The sequence below is a fragment of the Pyxicephalus adspersus genome, chromosome 1 (genome assembly GCF_032062135.1).
Source record: "Pyxicephalus adspersus chromosome 1, UCB_Pads_2.0, whole genome shotgun sequence".
In the NCBI taxonomy this organism is placed as follows: domain Eukaryota; kingdom Metazoa; phylum Chordata; class Amphibia; order Anura; family Pyxicephalidae; genus Pyxicephalus; species Pyxicephalus adspersus.
This window is the reverse complement of record NC_092858.1, coordinates 137068518-137089798: the sequence shown is the minus strand read 5'-3', so window position 1 is coordinate 137089798 and position 21281 is coordinate 137068518. Positions and strand designations below refer to the sequence as shown.

The following is a 21281-nucleotide window of genomic DNA, read 5'->3' as shown; positions in this document are numbered from 1 at the left end:
TTTGAATCCAGCCCTCAGTTGGTTAATGATTTGGGTTTCCATTGACTGGTCTTTTGCCATTACTTTCAGTCATCCAGATCTGATATGTATATATCCATATATATATACATATATATGTATATACAAACACTCCATAGAGAGCTATTTAGGGGCAGACGCAAAAGACATAGTCATGCAATAAAACATTAGCACCAAATATTTTTTTTCTCATCAGCTTCTTTTATATTGATTTCTCTTTATCCAATAAAACAATAGATCCTAATGCATTTTACATGAGCACAAACAATTTCAATAAACATTTTTTTCTAGGTAAATACAAAACAAATACTAGTATAATGTCCAAGTCTGTATTCATGCAGAAGGAAAATGCCAGTTTTATACAAACTTGTTCTTTATATTTTTAGAAACAGTACCCTGGAGCATGTTTCCAATGGAAAATGTACATTAAGGATTCATTTTGTGTAGACACTTCAGAAAGGCCACTTGTTTCCTGTGCAAGTATGCAGTGTTTATAAAACATCAATAATCATGAACCATTAACATAAACACTAAATAATCATGGCATTTCCTAATTTTCTACAACGTATAATTAACGGTAAAATCTGAGATTAAATACATTCAGTAAGCTGCACAGGCAAGTGTATGAGGATGATGAACACCTTTATCAAACTAAAAGAGCAATATATTGTTTAATTATATAGAAAGTGATTTGCATGGCTCTATTCTGGAGATTATAGAGATCCTTTGTACAAGGAACCAAGATTGTACAAGGAAAAGCTTTTTAGAAAAAGCTAATGTTCTGCCTATACAAGCAGAAGACATCACACTAAAGACTATGCCCAAACAAGAACTAAATGGCAACTTTAAGCAACAGTAAAATTAGTTACCTGCAAATGCAGTTCAGCAATCATGCCAAATGTTTTTGAGTCTGGAAGGCTACTCAGTAACATAGTATTGAAAAATACAATTAGACACCTGTCCATAAAGTCACAATGCCATGTTTAGTAACTATGATACAATCAGAAAGTCCCTAATTCTAATTTAAGCTTTATGTATTTCAGTTCAGCTAGAATCCAGGAAGCAGCCCCATTTCTAGATGGGTCTTTTTTTCAGGTAATATGATTGTGTGCTTACAACTTTCATTCTGTCTGGTAGAGAGGATATGGTCTGGTTAAAGAATATCTGGCCTGTACATTTAAATGGTTCGTATAATACCACCTGACCCACAAAATGGTTTTAAAGAGAAGCACTAAGCAGTTTTTTTCTCATTAAAATGACCCCGGGTATCAAAAAGGAAGCCAGGTTGCAATACTTCCCTTAAAATGTCCTCAGTAATACCACTTTTTGACCTCTGGGTGAAGGACATTGAATGTCACCTAACCTTGAAGACAAAGTAAATGCTTTGAGTGTAAGGGCCAAGAGCACTGCTGAGCAAAATGCCTTGCAGTCTTTGTATATTGATGCAGAGAATGGTGCAGAGATCACTACATCAGCAATGCTTTCTGCATTATCCAGGAGCTACTACTGCTGGAAGAAGACCAGGGAGAAAGATGACCCTGTGCAAATGACTAAAAAAATCAAAACGTATTTAAACATTGGGGAAAATCAAAGTCGGGCCTTTGAAGCTGGAGATTATAGAGGCTAGAGCTGGCACTAAGATTTTGGTTCACAAGCTGCATCTGGATGAAAAAAAAATGTAAGAATGTGTGTCAGGCATGGATGAAAATGCTTACAGTTTTTATCATTTTGTAAGCTTTTGGAGAATTCTCACCATTTGGTGCTGAGCAGGGTGACAACTTTGTTATCTAATTTACCAGCTTCCAACAAACATGGAAAATGTAAGTCTTGAGTGGGCTTTCTCCAAAAAAATCCAATTGTAATTCATGAAGCTAGGCACAAAATACCAATCATGCGTCAGAATGTAAACATTCATCTATTTTTTTTTTAAATCTGAAGTAGTAGTTCATCAACCTAACTTCTTTCCCATTACAGAGTAGATGTCTTGCGGTTTAGCAAGTTTGAGGGATTTTGCATTTCCATTACACAGCATATATTTGTGCCTAAAGAGGTATAACCTTTTCATTTACAACCATTATGCAGGTGGGTACTACTGATTTTATGACACTTTACACAGGTCAGGACCCTTCAAGGTGGTCACCATAAAATACCATAAAGAAAGATGACACAGGCACTTCAACAAATTGATACATATAGGTTGCATTATTTTTTTTACTAATTAGGATTATATTCAGTCTTGCACAACATGTAAAATTTATTTTTAGGACACTTTACCAAGAAAAACTGAAGCAAATATACAGTATCTATTCAATGTTCTTTAGTAACAAAGGCAATGATTTTTTAGCAATGGTTACATAGCACTGAAGATTTGACTATCAATGGTTTTGTCTTACACCTATAGGTTAACGAATGAGGATAATGGGTGTGGGGTATCTCCCATTATTTATTTTTCCATTTTACCACTTAAAGGGACTTTGTTTTCATGGGGATTCGAGTAAACGAATAGGTAACTAGCACAGATTTAGTTACTCTTTAAAGCTTGTTAAACGGTGTAAGTTTGAGTCTAAATTTATTTTATTGGTCAGAACAAATAAGCGTTTGATACATGCCAGAATTAGATTGGAAAAACAGTTTACCATAAAATCTTATTTAGGTAATGTGCCAAAATTTTTCTCTTCATTATTTACAGAATACAATATTCTCAGTTAGACATTTGTTTAGTCCAAATAGGCCATCATTTTATTTGCATTTTCATACCAAGTTATTATATTGAATAAAAGGTTGTATATTTATCATTGCAGTTATCTACATGTAATGTAAAAACTTTTTAGCTGCTAAAAAATAATGTTTTAATAAGGCCTCATACATCAATTATGTGCAATAGCAATGTGTACAGCAATCTTTTTAGAAAGTATTTGTGAAGGCTTTATTCAAGCCTTAGGATGGTAAACACAGAACTGAATGGGAGTACAGAGGATCACATTAAACACGCTGCTTGTAGGCTTCAATAGGTTTTTAAAACCAACGGACCCTGAAAGAAGGGTTGTTTAAAGTTGAACTCTAGTCAATAAGAACATACAAAGAATACATAAATAAATGTATATTTTTGAACACAGGCAGTTTAGGTACCTATGATCCGACCCGGTATCACCCGTCTGCAGTCCCTGTACACCAGACTTAGAGTGTAAATAAATGTAGGAGCACATAGAGCCAATCTGTGTGACAAGAAGCATATTAATAGAAACAGACTGCAGATGAAAACTTGAAATTGAAGCTGGTTTTGATATTTTATCTTTTAAAGGGCTATTCATTTTTATCTTGTTTACTATCTTTTATATATGGGGAACATGGTTACTCTTATTCACCAGACAGGCAGGTCTTTCTATGAATTTATCTTTTATGGCAGTTGCTTTAATAAAAAGAAAAAAGGTTTATACCAAGTTCCTGCATAGAGTTTGCTAAAGTTTCATAAATGCATAGTGAAAGACTACTGTACACACTGTTATTATAAAAGCTAAAACCCACAAATACAAGGCCTCGAGCACATTTGATAATATTAGCAATGTAAGGAAGCTTTTTGATAGACAGTACATATAGGAATTTTTTCCATCTGTATCTGAAAGACCCTTCAAGGTGACCGCCATAAAATACCATTAAAAGAAAAATAATAGTCATTTCCAAAATTTGACACATATAGGTTGCTATTTTTATCTAATATTTGTTTCCACTTATCAGCATTTTAATTAATAAGTCCTGCACAGCTTATGAAAGGACGACATATAAAGCTGCCTTCAAACTGGAGATACAAGACCACTGTTAACTTGACAACAGTTACAAAAGGCACTCACATTCTAGTTATGTAGGATGTTATGGCAATTCATTTTAGCTCAGTTTGTATATGCTGCTATTGGCATGCACAAATCCTGATAATGCAAAGTCAAAATTTGGGTCAAACAAATTTTAAGTGATGTAGATAATATAACAAAGCTATTGTTAATATTGTTTACTGATTTATTGTTTGTTCTCATAAACCATGAGATGATTCTGATATATATATATATATTAATATATATATTAAAGGTAACCAATAAATAAATTATACAGTTATGAATATTTAAAAAAATCTCTAGAATTACTACATAGCCTTTGTTTAATGGGTAAAAGGGGTACTATATCAGAAAAACCGTGCATGTGTTCCTTGATATGATAGCATAGTATATGGTATCATATCACTTCAATGAAACAAGCAGCAAAATGTGTATTAGATTTAGATATGGTCAACTACAGCAAAAAAATCCACTAGGGTACATGAGAGTGTAATGTTTCATAGAAACAGATTGTACATTTGTATTTTTTTTTTAAACAAATCTATTTAGAAATTTAAATTGTATGAGCATTTATGGAATAATACATCAATACACTGATGTAAATAATAATTCATATTTCACTTAACATAATCTCTATGTTAAAGATAGCTCTTTAAAAACATGGGATAATTATAGGGAGGTAGATTTCTGGCCATTTGAAAATTCTGGCACTGTCATAGTATATACCGTATGTATATGTGATATGGCTAATAATATATTAAAAGGTCCATTTCCCAGAGTACATTCACATTAAAGAACTCTTTATTTAACAGTAAATATTCTGATTACAAAAGTCTCATTCATTTTATTTCCTAGTTAACAGTTAATACGCATATTTTATTTGAGAGCCTCCAAAATACATCTGCAGCATTTTACATATTTTAGAGGCATGAGCACAATAGAACTATGATTATAAAAATGTTACTCTGTTTTTATCTTTGCCAAATAGAATATGGTTACCAAGAGATAATTTCTGTATAATAGAAAATAAATCTATTTCAAATATAAATCCCTAACCTTGACCAACATATTAAATACATTTTATTCATTTTTGTAACCACAAATGTAACACAAAGCAGAACACTAATAGCATAAAAATAGGCAGATTGCAAAAATAAGACAAAGGCATTGTGGCCATACAATGCTTACTCCACATAAATCAGCAACATTAAAATAGATTTTACCAGACGTTCCATATATTCATTATAATTTCCTTTAGAAAATAGTGATTTGGTGGGGAGGGGGGTCAGAGATCTGACAGTACAACAACTATACATGCGTTTCAATATAAGAATGTGTATGAGATAAAGACTGAATGAGGGCATCTACTTCAGAAGAAGCACTTTCACAGTCCTTTGTTTCACTTTTCTGACAGATGTCCAAAAAAAGATCAAGGTATAACTGCTTCCATTCTTGAAAGTCTCTAGATGTCAAACTGGGATTTTCCAGAATTTTATCAATAATAGCTACTTCTCCTTCTTTGGCCTGAAAAAAATAAAAATAATATTTTAGAAAAATAGCTTATTACAGTTAAATGGTATTATTAATAATAAACAGTTTTTATAGCGTCTTACGGGTCCATGTGTTTTAATGGCAGTAATTGATTCCCATCGGGGAATGTGTGAGTGAATGTCAGATTACCTGTTTCATAAGAGAGCCTATCATAGAGCCCAGAGATGTAAATATGCCTTTTTTAACCATTCTGAACCTGTGTATGTGCCACAAAAAACTTTCATTAACTTCATTATGCTTGTTCATCATAGAAAATATATACACACATCTAGGATGAGGGAAAAAAAAAAGCTCTCTCTCTCTTTTGTATTAAGTGTTCCACTATAGTGATCACTATAAAAAAACTTTAAAAATCAAAAAAATAATTTGAAATTAAATTAACCAGAAAAAAAAATTCCCCTTATAATAAAGTTTCTCTTAGAATAACTTTATTCTAAACTAAAACTTTGGCTTTTACTAATACAAAGTTAAAATCAATAAAGCTATTGCTATTAATACTACAAAAAATGTAATCAGAGCTGGGTCTATACAAAGAGAATATTTCACCTTTCTGGCTTGTGGGGCTACAGCAACCTATGGTATCAAAGATTTCCAGGAGAATTTTAATGTCTGGTTCCTCAGTGTGTACTGTGGTTCCAACTGATTTGTCCTGTAATGATGTAGCCATAAGGCAGTTGGAACCACACTGATATTTAACAACTAGAAGTGTCAGAAACCATCGTTACCCACACTGTTGGTCCTTGTTTAATTTCTTTTGATGCATTAATTTGGGGGGGGGGGGGTCATCTAAATTGAATTCATTATTCAATGCCTTTTCAATTATTCAAGTTATTTGTTATATTGAAGCATAGCCAAAAACTTTCCATGTTTCTTTTTTGGTAAAGTCAGATCTCAAGAGTCATTCATGCAATATTCTGGGAAATGTCCTAAAGCCTAACTTTAGCTCACATGGTTGGTTATTTACCCCAGAAAAAGACTGGCAAAGAATCTTATTGTAAGGGGTCAGTGATGGTTATGGGATTAGAATTGTGGAAAGTGCTGCTTTTTTAATTTGTGCAGGCTGTGAATGTTGTTTTAAATTATTTGAAGTTGAGATCCCAATTTATAAATCTGTTAAAGTATGTATTATACAGGGGGAAACCATAATGTGCTACTTTGTAGTAATATATGGTATACTAGACCGTTGGGTTAGCCATAAGACAACATAGAATGCAATGTTGCTTGTTACAAAAGCAGGTCAGCATATAAAGTATATATATATATATATATATATATATATATATATATATATATATATGTCCTTTTTGCGGAGTAGAAAACACAATCCTTTGCAAGTCAGTTACTACACAGACTTTAGCAAATGTAACTGCAGAGTCCTATCTGTTGCCATTCATATTGGAATTCATATGTAGCTTTGCCTCACATTCTAAATGGGTCATTCTATTGCAGTCACACCAATTCCTGTGGAATCACAGAAAAAAATATGTGAATAGGAATGAGCCAATCATAGAAGCAGAAGAAATTTCCAAATGAGATCCCCACACAGTCTACAGGATCCCCCTATACAAAGAAGCCTTGTCACTTTAAGAAAATTCTGGCTGCAGATTGAACTAAAAAGGTTATTTTTATTAACACTTGACTAAAGTTATTTACTTATTTTACAAATATAGATTTCCCCTAAAGGTTTTTTCAACTTTATAGTATAACACTTAAATTGAGCACTGTAGAGAGGATATAGAACCGTTTATATCAGTTTATACCCCTGAAGACATATGCAGTCTAATATCCTTACAACAATCATACAAACGCACAAGATTAATTTTAGGTTGAAGTTAATCTCGCAATATGACTTTAGATTGTGAGTCAATATCAGAACATCCCTATTGTAATTGAAATTGGATCTCCAAGGCTGCAGAGCTTGGTCAATACATGGTCAAACAAACCACATAATGGCCAGAAGGCTATCTCTTCCTACACATCTTATGTTCTTGCAGCTGTTTGAAAGATCAGGAATAGAATGTCCTTTTACTAAAACAAAACAAAACAGTTGTATTAGCGATCTTTCCTCCTACATTAAAAACTGGAACAAGTTCCAAGAATATGAAAATCCCTAATGATGACATTTTGATTCTTTTCTGAAGCACATATTATACATTGCAATGTTGCCTGAAACACAAAAAACGCATCAAACAAGAGTAAAATGTCTAAATCTTTAGCTATTGTATACACAACCACCCTTTATAAAACGCAACCTTTAGAATTAAAATTTTATAATGGAAGCATTCTGTAAGATTATCATTTGTAGTTTTCTAGTAAAATCATGTAGAGAACCATAACACAAAAATTTGTTTTATAGTGGGAAAAATCGACTGACACCTTTTATATAAAAATATATATAAAAAGGCCCCTAGACAAAAACAGAGGGGGGAGGGGGGCAACCTGACCATTTGTTATTCTTTTACATGGGACCCTGGATAAAGAGGAGGCGCTGTGCAATCCCCAGTTTGCCCTGTCCTAAAACCTGATTCCCAACTCCAATACCTTAATGTGTACTTGTACAGGCCCATTGAATAAAGTATGCCCTGGAGCTCTGAGGACTATGAAGATTCAGAACACAGGTAATGCTCAAATCCCCAGCCCCTGACCTTAAGTAAAAACAAGTCACTGTGATAGGCAGTCCCGCCAACCAAGAGTGAAACACAGAAGATAGAATTGGTGGATAAACCAGAAGTCATTTAGAACATTCTGATTTTCAGACTTCCAACTAGACATACAAGCACTGTGCCTATTATGAAAGGTATGTAGCAGTTTTATGTTTACTAGTGCTTTAACACTCGGCAAACATGAAAAAGCCTTAATTATTGGAATGTCCATTACAACACTACTACAACCTAATTCTAAAAAGAACAATACAGGAGAACTAATTAGACATCAGAAAAGAATACACAGTAATACAAAAAGATTTTAAAATAAAAGAAAATGAGAAAATACATTGCAATTGACAAGAGTTCAAAACCGGAAACAACATCCTGTCTTTTCGCAGTCTTTATTTTTTTTGTACAATGCTTTAGACTTCACCTAATCTTAAAAGCATTTTTGAAAAAATGAGAGTTGCTGACTTGATGGGGTCACCCTATGCTCAACTACCTCCCATCAAAAAAGTTTTGGACAAGAGCAAGTTATTTCCACATTCCACATATTAAATAAAAATCCAGAACTTTAGTTCCTTCCCTAAGGCAGATACTTACACAAGCAGTGGATTTTAGTTGGGTTATCATGTTTTCAGTATGTTGATGTTCAATATACTGTGTGTTAACATTGCGTCAAGACAACCAATTTATTGCATTGGGGTGCCTAATGTTCCTGAACACACCAAACAAGGTGCATGTACAATTCCTGGCAGCACATCACAGGCTGGTGTGTTGCCCAGACTTGTGCTGCTATGCAGATCCATTTACAAGGCGAAATAGGGTGCCATTCCGAATTAAGAGCCATGTATTAATTTAGAACGAATGGAACCACCGCAAATAACGTCCATTTCAGCACATTACCACAAAACAATATTTTTTTCTGAATTTCTGCTTTTAAAAGTGACCTTCTTGTTAGGAAAACTACTAAGCCATTCATGTAAAGAAAGGTTGTACTTTTTGTCTGTTCTCTGTCCTTATGACAGCAAGGAAAACATAGAAGTTACACATAACCGATTTAGCGTTTGTAGTAGTGTTATTTTTGTATTTTAGTTTAATAGTCAAAAGAATATATATTAAGAGAAAAAGTAATGTATACACCACATGCATTGAAAAAAGTACATACATAATCACTGTACATCATAGCCAGTGCAAGAAAAAGCTGTGAGTGGGACCCAGCAGGTCTTTTCACTAAAGATGACCCGCAAAAGTCTACAAGGGGCAGAAAGAGCAGCACAGACTGGTCTGTGTTATAAGATACCCTATAATAGAAGAAAAGTACAGGAGTTGTTTCATACACAGATCTGGAAGAAAAAAAACAAATGACACCATGATTCAAGTAAACATTTGCATGCTTTTGGTATTTAGACATTGATTGTTTAATGTTTAACAAAAATATGGCAATATAGGGACTCAGACTAAGAATCTCATAGTTGTATCAGTTTGATCAATGCATATATTCATTTGTGTTATTGGTTAAAAAAATTTAGCAATATGGGCATTTCCAAAAGGTCAAGATGGAATAATTAAAAAAAAGGAAATAATAGGATATGCACACTATATTGTGTACCTTTCTTACAGTTGATCAGCTGAAAGTAACCCCTTTACAATGCACAACTAACTTTATGGTAATCATTCTTTCTATATCAAAAAACAAACTTTTTCTTAAAGGAGAACTGCAGTCAAGTAAGTCAAGTAAAGTTTGTCTTTTATTGTAAAAGTAAACTGTAAAAGTCTGTTTAAAGAATCCTACAATCTTTGTATTGCCTTTTTTCAGATCTTATACCTACTGTCATGGACACATATAAGTGTTTCACTTTTAGTTGGTATACCACAATCTGCAAAGGTTAGCATAGTTCTAGACATACACCTTCAGTGACCCTGGGTATTGGCAATAGAGGGCAAAATAACTGCTTGAACAACCCTTCTGACTGCTCATATGCACTGACCATTTTAAGTTTTAATGTTTCACTTGTCTACAAGAGTAAAGTGCAATACCTGTTACTTTTCAAGTATGGGGATTAGCCCATATCTAGGTCTATGCAATTAAGTAGTAGCATGGGGGACCTAAACTTTGTAAGTGCTTTTACCAGGATTTTTTTTTTTCTTTTTCGCTCCTTAGTTAACAAGTGGCAGGGAAGCCACTTGTTAAATATATAAACAGTAAGGGGGAAAGAAAAAGCACAGTTCCTGGTCACAAACAGATTAATAGATAGTGGCTTGTCTGCTTTTCAATCAATACTGCAATCAAATACAAAATACATGCATGTAAGCAGCTTTTCGTTAAACTAGAAATGTTGTTCTGCCTGAAGTTCTCCTTTAGACTTACTTAAGGATTAACTATTCACCTTGGGAATAAAATCCACATTTACAGTGTATTTTGATTACAGACCTAAAATGGTAAAAGCTTAGTACTTTAATGCCCCAAGGTCCAGTTAGAACTTCTTTACCTTTAAAGTGCTTTTCAAAATGCGCAGTCTGTGTAGTTTTTCATTGACTACGGGGTCATTACATCTTTTAATAAAAGACTTCTTGTACTCCATTTTGGTTGAACGCCGCTGTTCTCCAAGTGGGGATAAACTGGCCTGTTCCAGGACCCTGTAGAGATCTTGTAATGATTCTGCTGGCTTCTCGTTAACAGTTTCTGTCATCATGGAAACAGAAGGAATGGAGCAACATTAACTGGACAATACCTGCAAGCCAGCATTTTTTTTTCTTACTTTTTAGATCATTAAGCTCCATCATCCCTTGTCACATTTACAGGACACTTAGGCAACCAAAACTTTTTTCTTAATTTGCTAATTTTAGTTGAATTTGTGGTTGGAGACAGATTGAGGGATGTTACAGAACTTCAAGACCAGATCAACAAAAAGCCTTGTTATGTACTGTTGGCATGTCAATACTTATTGGACTTTACAGGGAATAGACTGTAGGACCCTACATTTTCAGCGGTAAGGGTAAATTACATAAAAGTCACTTCTGTTTTTACACTGTTCTCTAAAATATAACTATTGGGTTATCTATGGATCAGATTAAATTCTATTTTAAAACATTTTACTGTGAAACCAATTTTGTAGCAAAAATTTTGTGAACTCTCAGGGGCACAAGCCATCATGTCCAATATTTTACTTATTAGACTTTCTAGGCAAAGTAGAAAAAAATATTCTACTGGATGGCACCCAGAAAGCCGGGTCATTTAAACAAATTGTACTTTATTCACCTATTGTATATGTATGAAATGCAATTAAAAAAAATATAATTAATACAGCTTCTTTGTAAAGAATATATTTTTTATTCATTTAAATCAATACCAAATATGGAAGTGTTTTGTTTTAATTTTCTTCCAAAAGTCATACATTTAAGGAAGAAATAGGGGGTGCATTGTTTAAATTAGACTCCAGGAATAAAGGGTTTTGTATCACAAGATTTCTGCATTATTTGTTTGCGTAGTACAAACCCATATATTCATATTGTTGTATTATCGGATAAATGGTGAAAAAAGGTGTTTGATTTGCATTTAAAATCCAGAAGACTTCCTGGTAGAGAACATGTATCCATGTCAAGGAAGAACACTTCTGGTAACAGCAATACAAACACCCCTTATGTTATAAAAGTTTTAATGAAAGTATGAATTGCATGTTTTTTTTAAAGCAGAAAATAACAAGAAAAAACTTTTATAACTTGGCTTTAGCATTAGAAAATATTACAAATAAGAATTAAAAAAAAATGTTTAGGCAGATATCAAAGCTTATGATGTTGTTGTAGGCAAGAACTAGTCATGATTCACTTACCATCACTTAAAACTACATTATTCATAGTCATAATGTTGCATGGCAGCGACACTTGGTGTCTTGAGGTTCATTTAATGGAATGCATAATAAGTGCTGGCAGTTTTAATACACAGGCAACAAATGTTGGGAGACTGCCAACAGTAGATATCAACTCCTTACAGCCTGCATTGTTTATATTTTTATACCACTAATTGGGTCATACTTTAAATGATATTAGTTATACTATATTACTGCTGCTTATTTGATCTGGCACCTTTGTTGATCATCAAGAACTTTATTTTTATCAACAAAAAGTAAATAACACATCAATCTTTATTAGTGTCTAAATAAGGCTTAGTCTACATGGACAATTTCCCCAGCATTTAACCTGAAAACAATGGAGGCTTTTATAAGAGGTTTTAGCAGGACTTTGGAATCTGGAAGCCCCCTTTAATAAGGAGACTCCCAAATCTCCACCAACCCACCCTGGGGAATGAGTACAGGGCTACATAAAACCCCTTATTCATTCACTGAAAGGGTTAAAATATGTGTAAATGGCTTTAATGTTAAAGTATTTTATTAAATGTGTGTACTTTATGTAACTAAACTTTTTTTTTTTTCATAGGATATCCCACAATGACAGGATGATTCACATGGCTGCAATCATTCATGAGCACAGCCGTGGGACTCTTCCTGACAGTGAGGGATCCCTGGGCACTGGGGGTTAAATGAGGACAAGGCTCCCTCTAGTGCTTTGTGATTTGCTGAAGTTTTCTTTTTCTCTGCCATTCAACACTAGACTTGAATAGGGAGACTTGTCTCCATTCACCTCTAGTGCTCTGTGATTGTCTGAGAAAATGGAAACCTTGATAACAGTTCAAGCGTCATCAGGATTTCCTTTTCCTCAGCCAATCAGGGAGCAGAGCAATCAGTGGAGTTTTGCTATGCTGACAGTTCCACTCTCCTGATTGCTCCCGCAGCCCTAGAGAAGCTGTAGTATGTGCATTAATTGCATTTGTATTTGAACATCTGTTACTGCTGTTTCAGATAAACAATAACTGTTGACAATGACATGACAATGAATTATAAATGTCATTTGAATTTTTTTCCCATAGTTAAACTGTACACAGACACTAAAGTTTGTGACTGTCCTGGGTGAAATCTTGCACCTGTACCTTGTCCTTTAAAATTAGTGATCTGTCATGTTGGATTGGTAAACTATTGATAAACTATCTGCCATTGAACAGAACAGCACTGTCTGTACAGAGCTCGTTCACTCCACTGTTGCTGCAAGCAATTACTGACAATCTTTTTCAATTATTGCACCTCTGCATTAGGTTTTTTTTATTATATTGGGGAATAGTTCGATAGTATTTTAGGCGATGATTTCACAATTATTGTCTGCTGAAATATTTATATTCTCCCAAAAATTGCTTATGACAGCACATTGCGATGGCAAGGTTCTTTATCAGTAGGATAACGTTTCTGAATAGAATAGAATTTAGAAACACAGAGACTGCTTACATAGCTAGAAAGTTTAAGAAACACAAAACAAGACTAACCAAGATTTTTAGACAAAATGTATGCAGATAAAGACAAAAAGCTATGGGAATGCATTTTCACAAACAAGAACAATAAATGATAAAATACTAAATGAAATCCAGACTTGGTATATCTAAGATGCCAAACCAAATAATGCTTATTCTGAGGCAGTAATATTCATATGGTCAAAATAAAAAAATCAACAAGGTTATTCTATTTGTGTTCTATCTAAAGAAAATTGAAAAAAAATTAAAGGGTTTCACTAACATAGCCCAATGGCTGGTCAATTGCCATTGATTATTTTGCCCACAATTACATATAAATTTTAGCAAATGACTGACTACAGATCTATTCAACATCTAAAGTAAGATCACAGATCCTTTTTGGCTACAGCTAAAGAAACTTTGGCTACACATGCATTGAAAATTAAGTAAACATATTTCATTTACAAGGAATTGCAAAGCAAAACCTAATTTAAAATACTTTTAAAGTGTTAGGCAAAATTTGCATAAATGTTTATTATATATATATATATATATATATATATATATATATATATTACAATCCGAGATTTTCTGTACTCAGGGCTACACCTCATTTTGAAGTGCTCTAGAAGATCTAGATGGCCTGGGGCAGGGGTGTCAAACTCTGGCCAGGCACGTCCTTTTTTTTTTTTACCCCCAAAAGAATTCTTAATATCAATTGTAGTGTGCTGTTCAATAATCATGTTTATTGAACAGCAGCCTATGCGTGGACCAAGCAGAGTTTATACTGACAGGTAAGCTCAATAATCAGGAATGATCAGGATTAATATTATCAGAAATTATCATAGAACCATTGCTATATTAATTGTTTTACTGTGCCAGAGAATGCAATGGGAAACCAAATGAATGCAGCAATTCATTTGGTTTCACATTGCATTCTCTGGCAAACTCTGGCAAAGTAAAACAATTAATCTCAAGAAGAAACAAGAACATTGAAGAAAATTGTTATCATTATTGTTAGCCTGTGCAAAAAGGTTACCATTGAAATTTAACTCCGAAAGCTACAAATAAAGAGGCATATTTTTTCCTAAATAAAATTTTTAAAAAATTCTTAGGCATTTTTCTTTGGTATAGTCTTGTTCCAGATTGAATGTTAAGCAAAACCTATTTGTTTCCATAGGAAAAGGTTTTTCATCTAATGAGGCCTAGGGGGTTCTGTATCAGCCTGGGTGGTGCTGAGTAGGGTCAGGGGCTCTTAAGGGGGGCTGGTATACTATGTGATGGTGGCAGCTAGGAAGTCCCTGCCAGAAAGGCTAGGAAGACCTGGGGATGTTGTGGGAGGGGGACTTTGGAGGGAGACTGTAGCAGGTTGCTGGGCCCTCCTGAAGGTTAGGGGGTAGTAAAGGAGGCTAGGGGGCTTTGTGGAGGTTTGAGGTCTTGCTGCAGGCTTTTAGATTCTGAAGGTGGATGAGGCTAAAGGGCTGCGTAAACTGGACATTCCATATTCCCTTCCCTGTCTAACATTTCAGACCTGCAATCACTATAGATGGCTCCTGGCATGTGAAACGGCATCTTGCTAGTCACATTGATTTTCACTGCTTTTTTTATGAATATGGCTGGAGCAATAACCAGTGCGGATTCAGGACATGTGGACCTTACTACTTTGCCAAGCGTGCAAAATCCACACTAGTAGATATTCCAGGAGGCTGCAGGAATCTACACTTGTGCATTCACAGAACAAGATTGGGCACTTTTACCAGCATGGTGTGTAAAATCCCACAGCCTCCTGGGATATGTGATTAGGTATCTCAGGAGACTGCCAGGTTACCCCTTTTTATGTTTTTGTGTGTGTGTTGGGGGCTATTAAAAAGGAAAAAAAACCAATAAAAAAATCAATGTAAGAAAGCAAGCAGTCTGAATCAAAGTATTTAGGTTTAATTTAAATCTAAAGTTTAATCTGTTATAATTTTTCCCTCCCTGGTTCTTCCTATACCTATGCACCGAGAATGTGGCTACCCGATTAAAATAAGATGTTTATTTGGGCTTTAAAAACTGTTGGTAGAAGTTGATTGTCTGCACTCAACTATTTGGCCATTTCTATTAGGTATCTCATATTCTAATATTAATATTTATTATCAAACAGAATTTATATAGCACCAACATATTACACAGCACTGTACATTAAATAAGAGTTGCAAATGACAGATAGTGACACAGGAAAAGACCCTTCCCCCGAAGAGCTTACAATCTAGTAGAAACCATTACTTCTCCTGAATACAGTGATTTGGTATGCAGTTAGGCTGACAACTCTAGTAGACATATTTGGCTACAGGTGTAATGGATTTGTTTAACTCAGCACTAGCTGGGAGCTGTAAATTTGTGAATATACATCTTCCAGATTAAACAAGATCTCTCATGTCATTTCAGCTGAAGCTACAAATATTGGTGCAAACAGTCATTGTGCATCCATAGTTACTGTTAATTAAATTTGATGTATGGCTAGCATGCATAAAGGCCGCAGGTATTTATGGGTGGATAGTAATACTAATACAACTTTTCTAATTGTTCTTCAGAAAAGCCTTAAATAGGAATGATTAGTGGTACAGGATGAAACTATTATTTAATGTCAACTAAGTTCACACCCAATGCCTTGATGCTTTATTATTATTTATTGTGCTCTACTTCGGGAAATCACTTGCCTTGCATCCTCACCTTACCAGTTTTACCATAAATTTTATTATTACTATTATCATTACACAGTATTTATATAGCGCTGACATATTACAGAGTGCTTTATAAAGTCCATAGTCATGTCACTAGCTATCAAAGGGGCTCACAATCTAATGTCCCTATAAGATTTATTACCACAGCTCGAGGTCAAATTTGTGAGAAGCCAATAAAACATGTTTTTAGAATGTGGGAGGAGACCCGTGTACCTAAAGGAAACCTACGGAAAGACGTGGAGTACCTGTAAACTCCATTCAGATAGTGTCCTGGCCGAGATTTGAACCTGGGACCAAACGCTGCAGAGTGCTAAACTCCAAGCCACTGTGCTGCCCAGAAAAACCTTAGACAAAACCTTATACGGTACCAACATGACAGTGCTTAGATGTAGGAATGGTCCTGTAAGATAGGATATTTTCCGATTTCTAGTAAGTGTCTGGAAACAGAATAAATGTGAGAAGCACGGTGGGAGTAATGGATACACAGACAAGAAGTGTTGGTTTGCTATGGCACTACATGGCACCTGCCATGCCTAGTCAAGCTAAAGATGTGCTAGACACCAAGCTATAAGAAACTGCAGAGCAAAGTAATGGAACATTCAGCTTGCCAATCCACAAAATACATTTTACCAGTTATACACTTTTAACATTTATGTTTTTTTAGTTAGGAAAATATAAAATTCCACATACTATTTTAATTAAAAACTTTCATTTGGCATATGGTGCAGGTAAAATATTTTATACTTCTGCTACCTCCTTTTACTACAAAAATGTGATTTGTGCTTGTGATCTGATCATCTGTTATATAGCCTATTCACAAGACATTTTGCTAAATACCACTGATACATCTACTGTCCCTACCACATATGCATACAAATAATTAATTTTCTAATTCAAATGATGACTTTTCTATCTATGAAAAAGTAAGTTGCCAATGCTGGGCTTTCCTGTAAGATAACCCCTGCCAACTAACAATAATTGATGCACCTTATTAAAACAAGGACCTAACATGACTTTAAACATTTCTTGTGAGCACCTTGGGACAATAATTTTTTTTCCTGTTATTTTTGTTTTTGCAACATTAGCTATTTTGTAAAATTACCATTCCATTTCAGTCTGAATACACAGTTTTTTCTAAAATTGTCAAAACATTAAAGAGTTGCTTGCAGTATGACATCTGCAGAGTTTTCGTATTCTGTTTTTGAACTCAGAAATTTAAACTCTAAAATCTAATTTCCTGATTGTTTAGTTGGCTTTTCACTGAAGTCTGAATTGACATGCAATCCAAATTTTATTCCCTACAATATCATTTTGGTAAGAACAAAGGCTCTATATACAAGAAATGCTTTAAATATTGCTTTAGAGACACACTTTTCAGTTATCTGCTCACTGGTTCTCATGCTTGACACATTGGTAAATTCAAAATATCTATATATCACTAATTTATGTGCTTGTTGACAAAACTTTCAATAAAATACCATCCTCTGTATGGTATATTTTTATATAGGTTTATTATGAAAGATTTATTTATACATTTATTAGGCTCCATAATAGTTAGCTATCATAAATTTACTATATCAATGCCAAATAAAACTTTAGGTATTTTAAAAAGCATATAATAAAAAACCTGAGTCCCCTACAATAGATAGCATGAAGATCGCTAATGTTGGCAGGTCCATTGTTCTATGGCCTTGTTTGAGAGTATATGGCAGAGAGTAGTATAGCTGACATATGATAGTAGATTCATGGATAGGAGAAAGATGACCTTTTTATGGTTCAGGCCAGCTGGTCTTTAAACATTGGTAAATACAGCATTATATCATGTGCACATCATAGCTAGGACATGATTACACTGTGTTAAATGTCAAATAGTGTCTAAAGCTAAGCATAGCTGAATTACTCACCAGCTCCCACATAGCACCAGTTCATGTTGTTCAGACAATTAGGTACGCTTTATCCCCGTGCTTACATTGTATACTGTGCACCTGTCCTTGGCCTGTGACAGAGAGCTTACCGCAGCCAATGAAAGCATACAGTGTGTGCCACAATTTAGGCAATGACTGAAAGCAAAACACTATTGGAAAAAAAAATGAAGGCTGCCAGTGCTCATTATAAAAATTAAACTAGCCTTTGTGTCTTGCCTATCCAGTGGTTTTGAAACTTTTAGCAACTAATCTTGATCAAGTTACTGGTCAGTGCTTCCATTTTACATATTTGGCAAATGATACTCACACCATTGCCTGTCTTCTGGGCATCCAGTAGTTTTTGAAAAATGAGGTTAGCGATAACAGCCCCTATGCCTCAATATGGGGGTTCTTTATTAAAAATGCACTTAAGGAGACTGTTAAATAGACAGCAGGATCAGATTGCTGCCAAGAAATAGCACTTACGGTATATGACCTTTTTCAAAGGGCCCTCAAAGTGGGCCCTTATATGCAGCTAGGATCTAAAGCTTGTATATGCATGTTCACAACTTACCCCGCCCCAACAAATTGATGGGGCCCCATTGTTAAGGTGGGGTAAGGTGTATAGATCTGGTGGTTTAGTTATAGATCTGGCATTTTTAGTCCTCCTAGGTCTTTAGGAAGACAGGAAGTAAGAGGTAAAGGGGTGTTAAACTCTTTTCTAGCACACCCATCAAAATGCTGTAACATAATATGGGATGGTAGAGTAACATCTTTCTGGTGTTTCCTTGTCTCTAATATAACATAGGAAACAATGCCACACAAGCTACATTTTTGCCAGATTTATTGATAAACACTCTCAAGTCTGTGCAAGTGAAACAATAAAAGCAATTTGTGCCTCAATGGATTAAAACTGAAAGAAAAAGTGGACCCCAACTATAATAAAGTTAAGTCAAATCTCAATATATTTTATTAAAGAAGTAATCCTCCTTCTTAGACATTAGTTGCATCCACTGCTCCACAGTGATAATCATTGATGCATACAGAATTGAATGTATAGAAACTGCATAGAAGTGCAAATCCGCATAAATCCAGTTTTAATTCTAGTTAGAACAAGTAAAATGCTACTAACATGCAAGAAATGCACAAAATATTTGTGCATTGAAATATAGGTAACAAATACAGACACAGCTGCACCAAGTACAGCTACCAAATTGTTCAAACCTCATCATCATCTACACACATATCCGCATCTCGTAGCATCCTACAGTACATTAGGTCAAAAAGACTTAATGTGTTCTTATGGAGGTTGTTGACAGTAGCCATACCAACAAATACCAGGTAATTTTTTATAGCTTGATTGTTTGTATTATTGTGGAGGGGCTATAACTTGGCTTGAATGACATTTTTTTTTTTTTTTTTTTTTTGGGTAGTAACCATGGGGGCCAAAATTGCTTCCATTGTGGCTGGCGTATTTATGGCCTGATAAAATATTTTGTAGACTATAGTGCTAAAAAGAGGTATTAATGACACAATTAGAAAAATGAAATTTCATTGTGCCAGATCCTATTAAGCTACGTACACACTTCCAATTATTATCGTTGGTAAACGAACGATCGTATAGCACCGATCCTGTACATACAGATAACGACTCCATCGTTCGCAGATATTGTACACACGATAGATGCGATCGTTTGAACGATACAGGAAGTGACGTGCACCACAGGAAGTGAGCGAACGTTCGTTCACCGCGCATGCTCAGACCATGGAGGATCAATGAACGTCCGTACACACGATAGATGGTCAACGATCGTCGTCCAATCTGATCCGCCGGTCCGGTCGTTCATTTCCAACGACTATCCTCGTTCGTCGGCGTCGTTGGTTACTTTTTTTACGAACGATTTTTGCCCAATCGATCGTTCATCGTTCATTTCCAACGATAAAAATTGGAAGTGTGTATGCAGCTTTAGGCATCATTGTGACAGATCCTAATAATAGGACCTATTATGGTCCTTTTAAATACCATAAATCAATTATTTTTATCTTCAAATGTTTATTAAAATGGGGAACAACTTTTACTTATTTTTTACTTATTTACTTACACTCACCTTTACCTCTGCAGAGACCGGATTACTCAGGCGTGGTCCTCGTTTGGGTACCACGCTGTCCTGGAATCCACCTATGTCCATGATGTGGAGGAAGCGACAGGTGTCGCAATCTTCCTCTGTCTTTTCCCTTCTTCTGGCGTCTTGAGATTGGGTGAAATGAGCAACAAAAGGATCCCCAACTCATGAATGTGTAGAAAAAAAAAGCCCCTTCTACTCATGCCTGACATTGGGTTTGCACAGAAGGAGCAGCCAGAAGCCTCCTGGGTTGTGTGAAAAAGGTATCCCAGAAAGCTTTGAGCTCCCATTCTGTCATTACTGCCAAAGTGATAAAGACAGGGGGAGGCGCTTCACGTTTGTTTTTTTTTGAATGGGTGCGCAGAGCCTCTCGGGATACCTACGTCACACATCAAGGGAGGCTCCTGACTGCTCAGAAGGAGGCTTTTTTCTTTTAATGGAACAAAAAAATGCCAATTTCATGCATGCGCAGTGAGATCGGCACTCTTTTTTTATTTCCCCATCTATGTCACCCAATCTCACGCCTGCGCAGTACATGATCGGATGACGTATGAAGAAAGAAGAAGTCGGGGGAAACACCCTGAGCTTCCCCCACGCTGAGCTGAAGGAGGATATTGGGACGATGTAGGACCCGATCAAGGAAACCACTGGATGGATAGACAGGTCTACAGATTAATGGTAATTGTGATTTTTAGTTTAGTTCCACTTTAAAGTTCTGTTTTAAAAATGGAAATTGTTCAGAGTGATGTTGCTTTAGGTAGCATATAATGTGTACCAACCCCAGGTTCATCTCAGATGCTGTACTTTATTATTAATAAACAGGGTTTATTTAGCGCCATCATATTATGCAGCGCTGTACATTAAATATGCTATAGTGATTTACCTATGATATAGTGAGTTACCTTTAAGTAGGGAACCTTACATTTTCTTTTGGTACAGGAGACACCTCCCTATAATAGGCACTGTGTACAGCAGTCTGTGATAAGAAGTGAAGAGCTGGAACATGTTTCCTAGGAGATAGGGAAATCACTGCTGAGGAAGGAAAACACCACATAGTTCAGTGCAGGAATTCTACATGAGCAAAAGTAAAATGCATCTGCTGAAATGAAATGTAAAGCCTGCGGCTGATCGGCTATTCCAAAGATACATGAC

General features: G+C 35.2%; 1 protein-coding gene across 1 annotated transcript in view; it reads right to left on the bottom strand.

The window, feature by feature from the left end:
- Nucleotides 1-4624: 4624 nt before the first annotated feature.
- CNKSR2 (connector enhancer of kinase suppressor of Ras 2) overlaps nucleotides 4625-21281 on the bottom strand; it is a 157514-nt gene continuing 140857 nt past the window's right edge. The window contains 2 exon segments of the mRNA XM_072428264.1: nucleotides 4625-5369; nucleotides 10534-10727. Of these exon segments, the coding sequence (XP_072284365.1) occupies nucleotides 5154-5369; nucleotides 10534-10727 (410 nt within the window). The 3' untranslated portion in view covers nucleotides 4625-5153.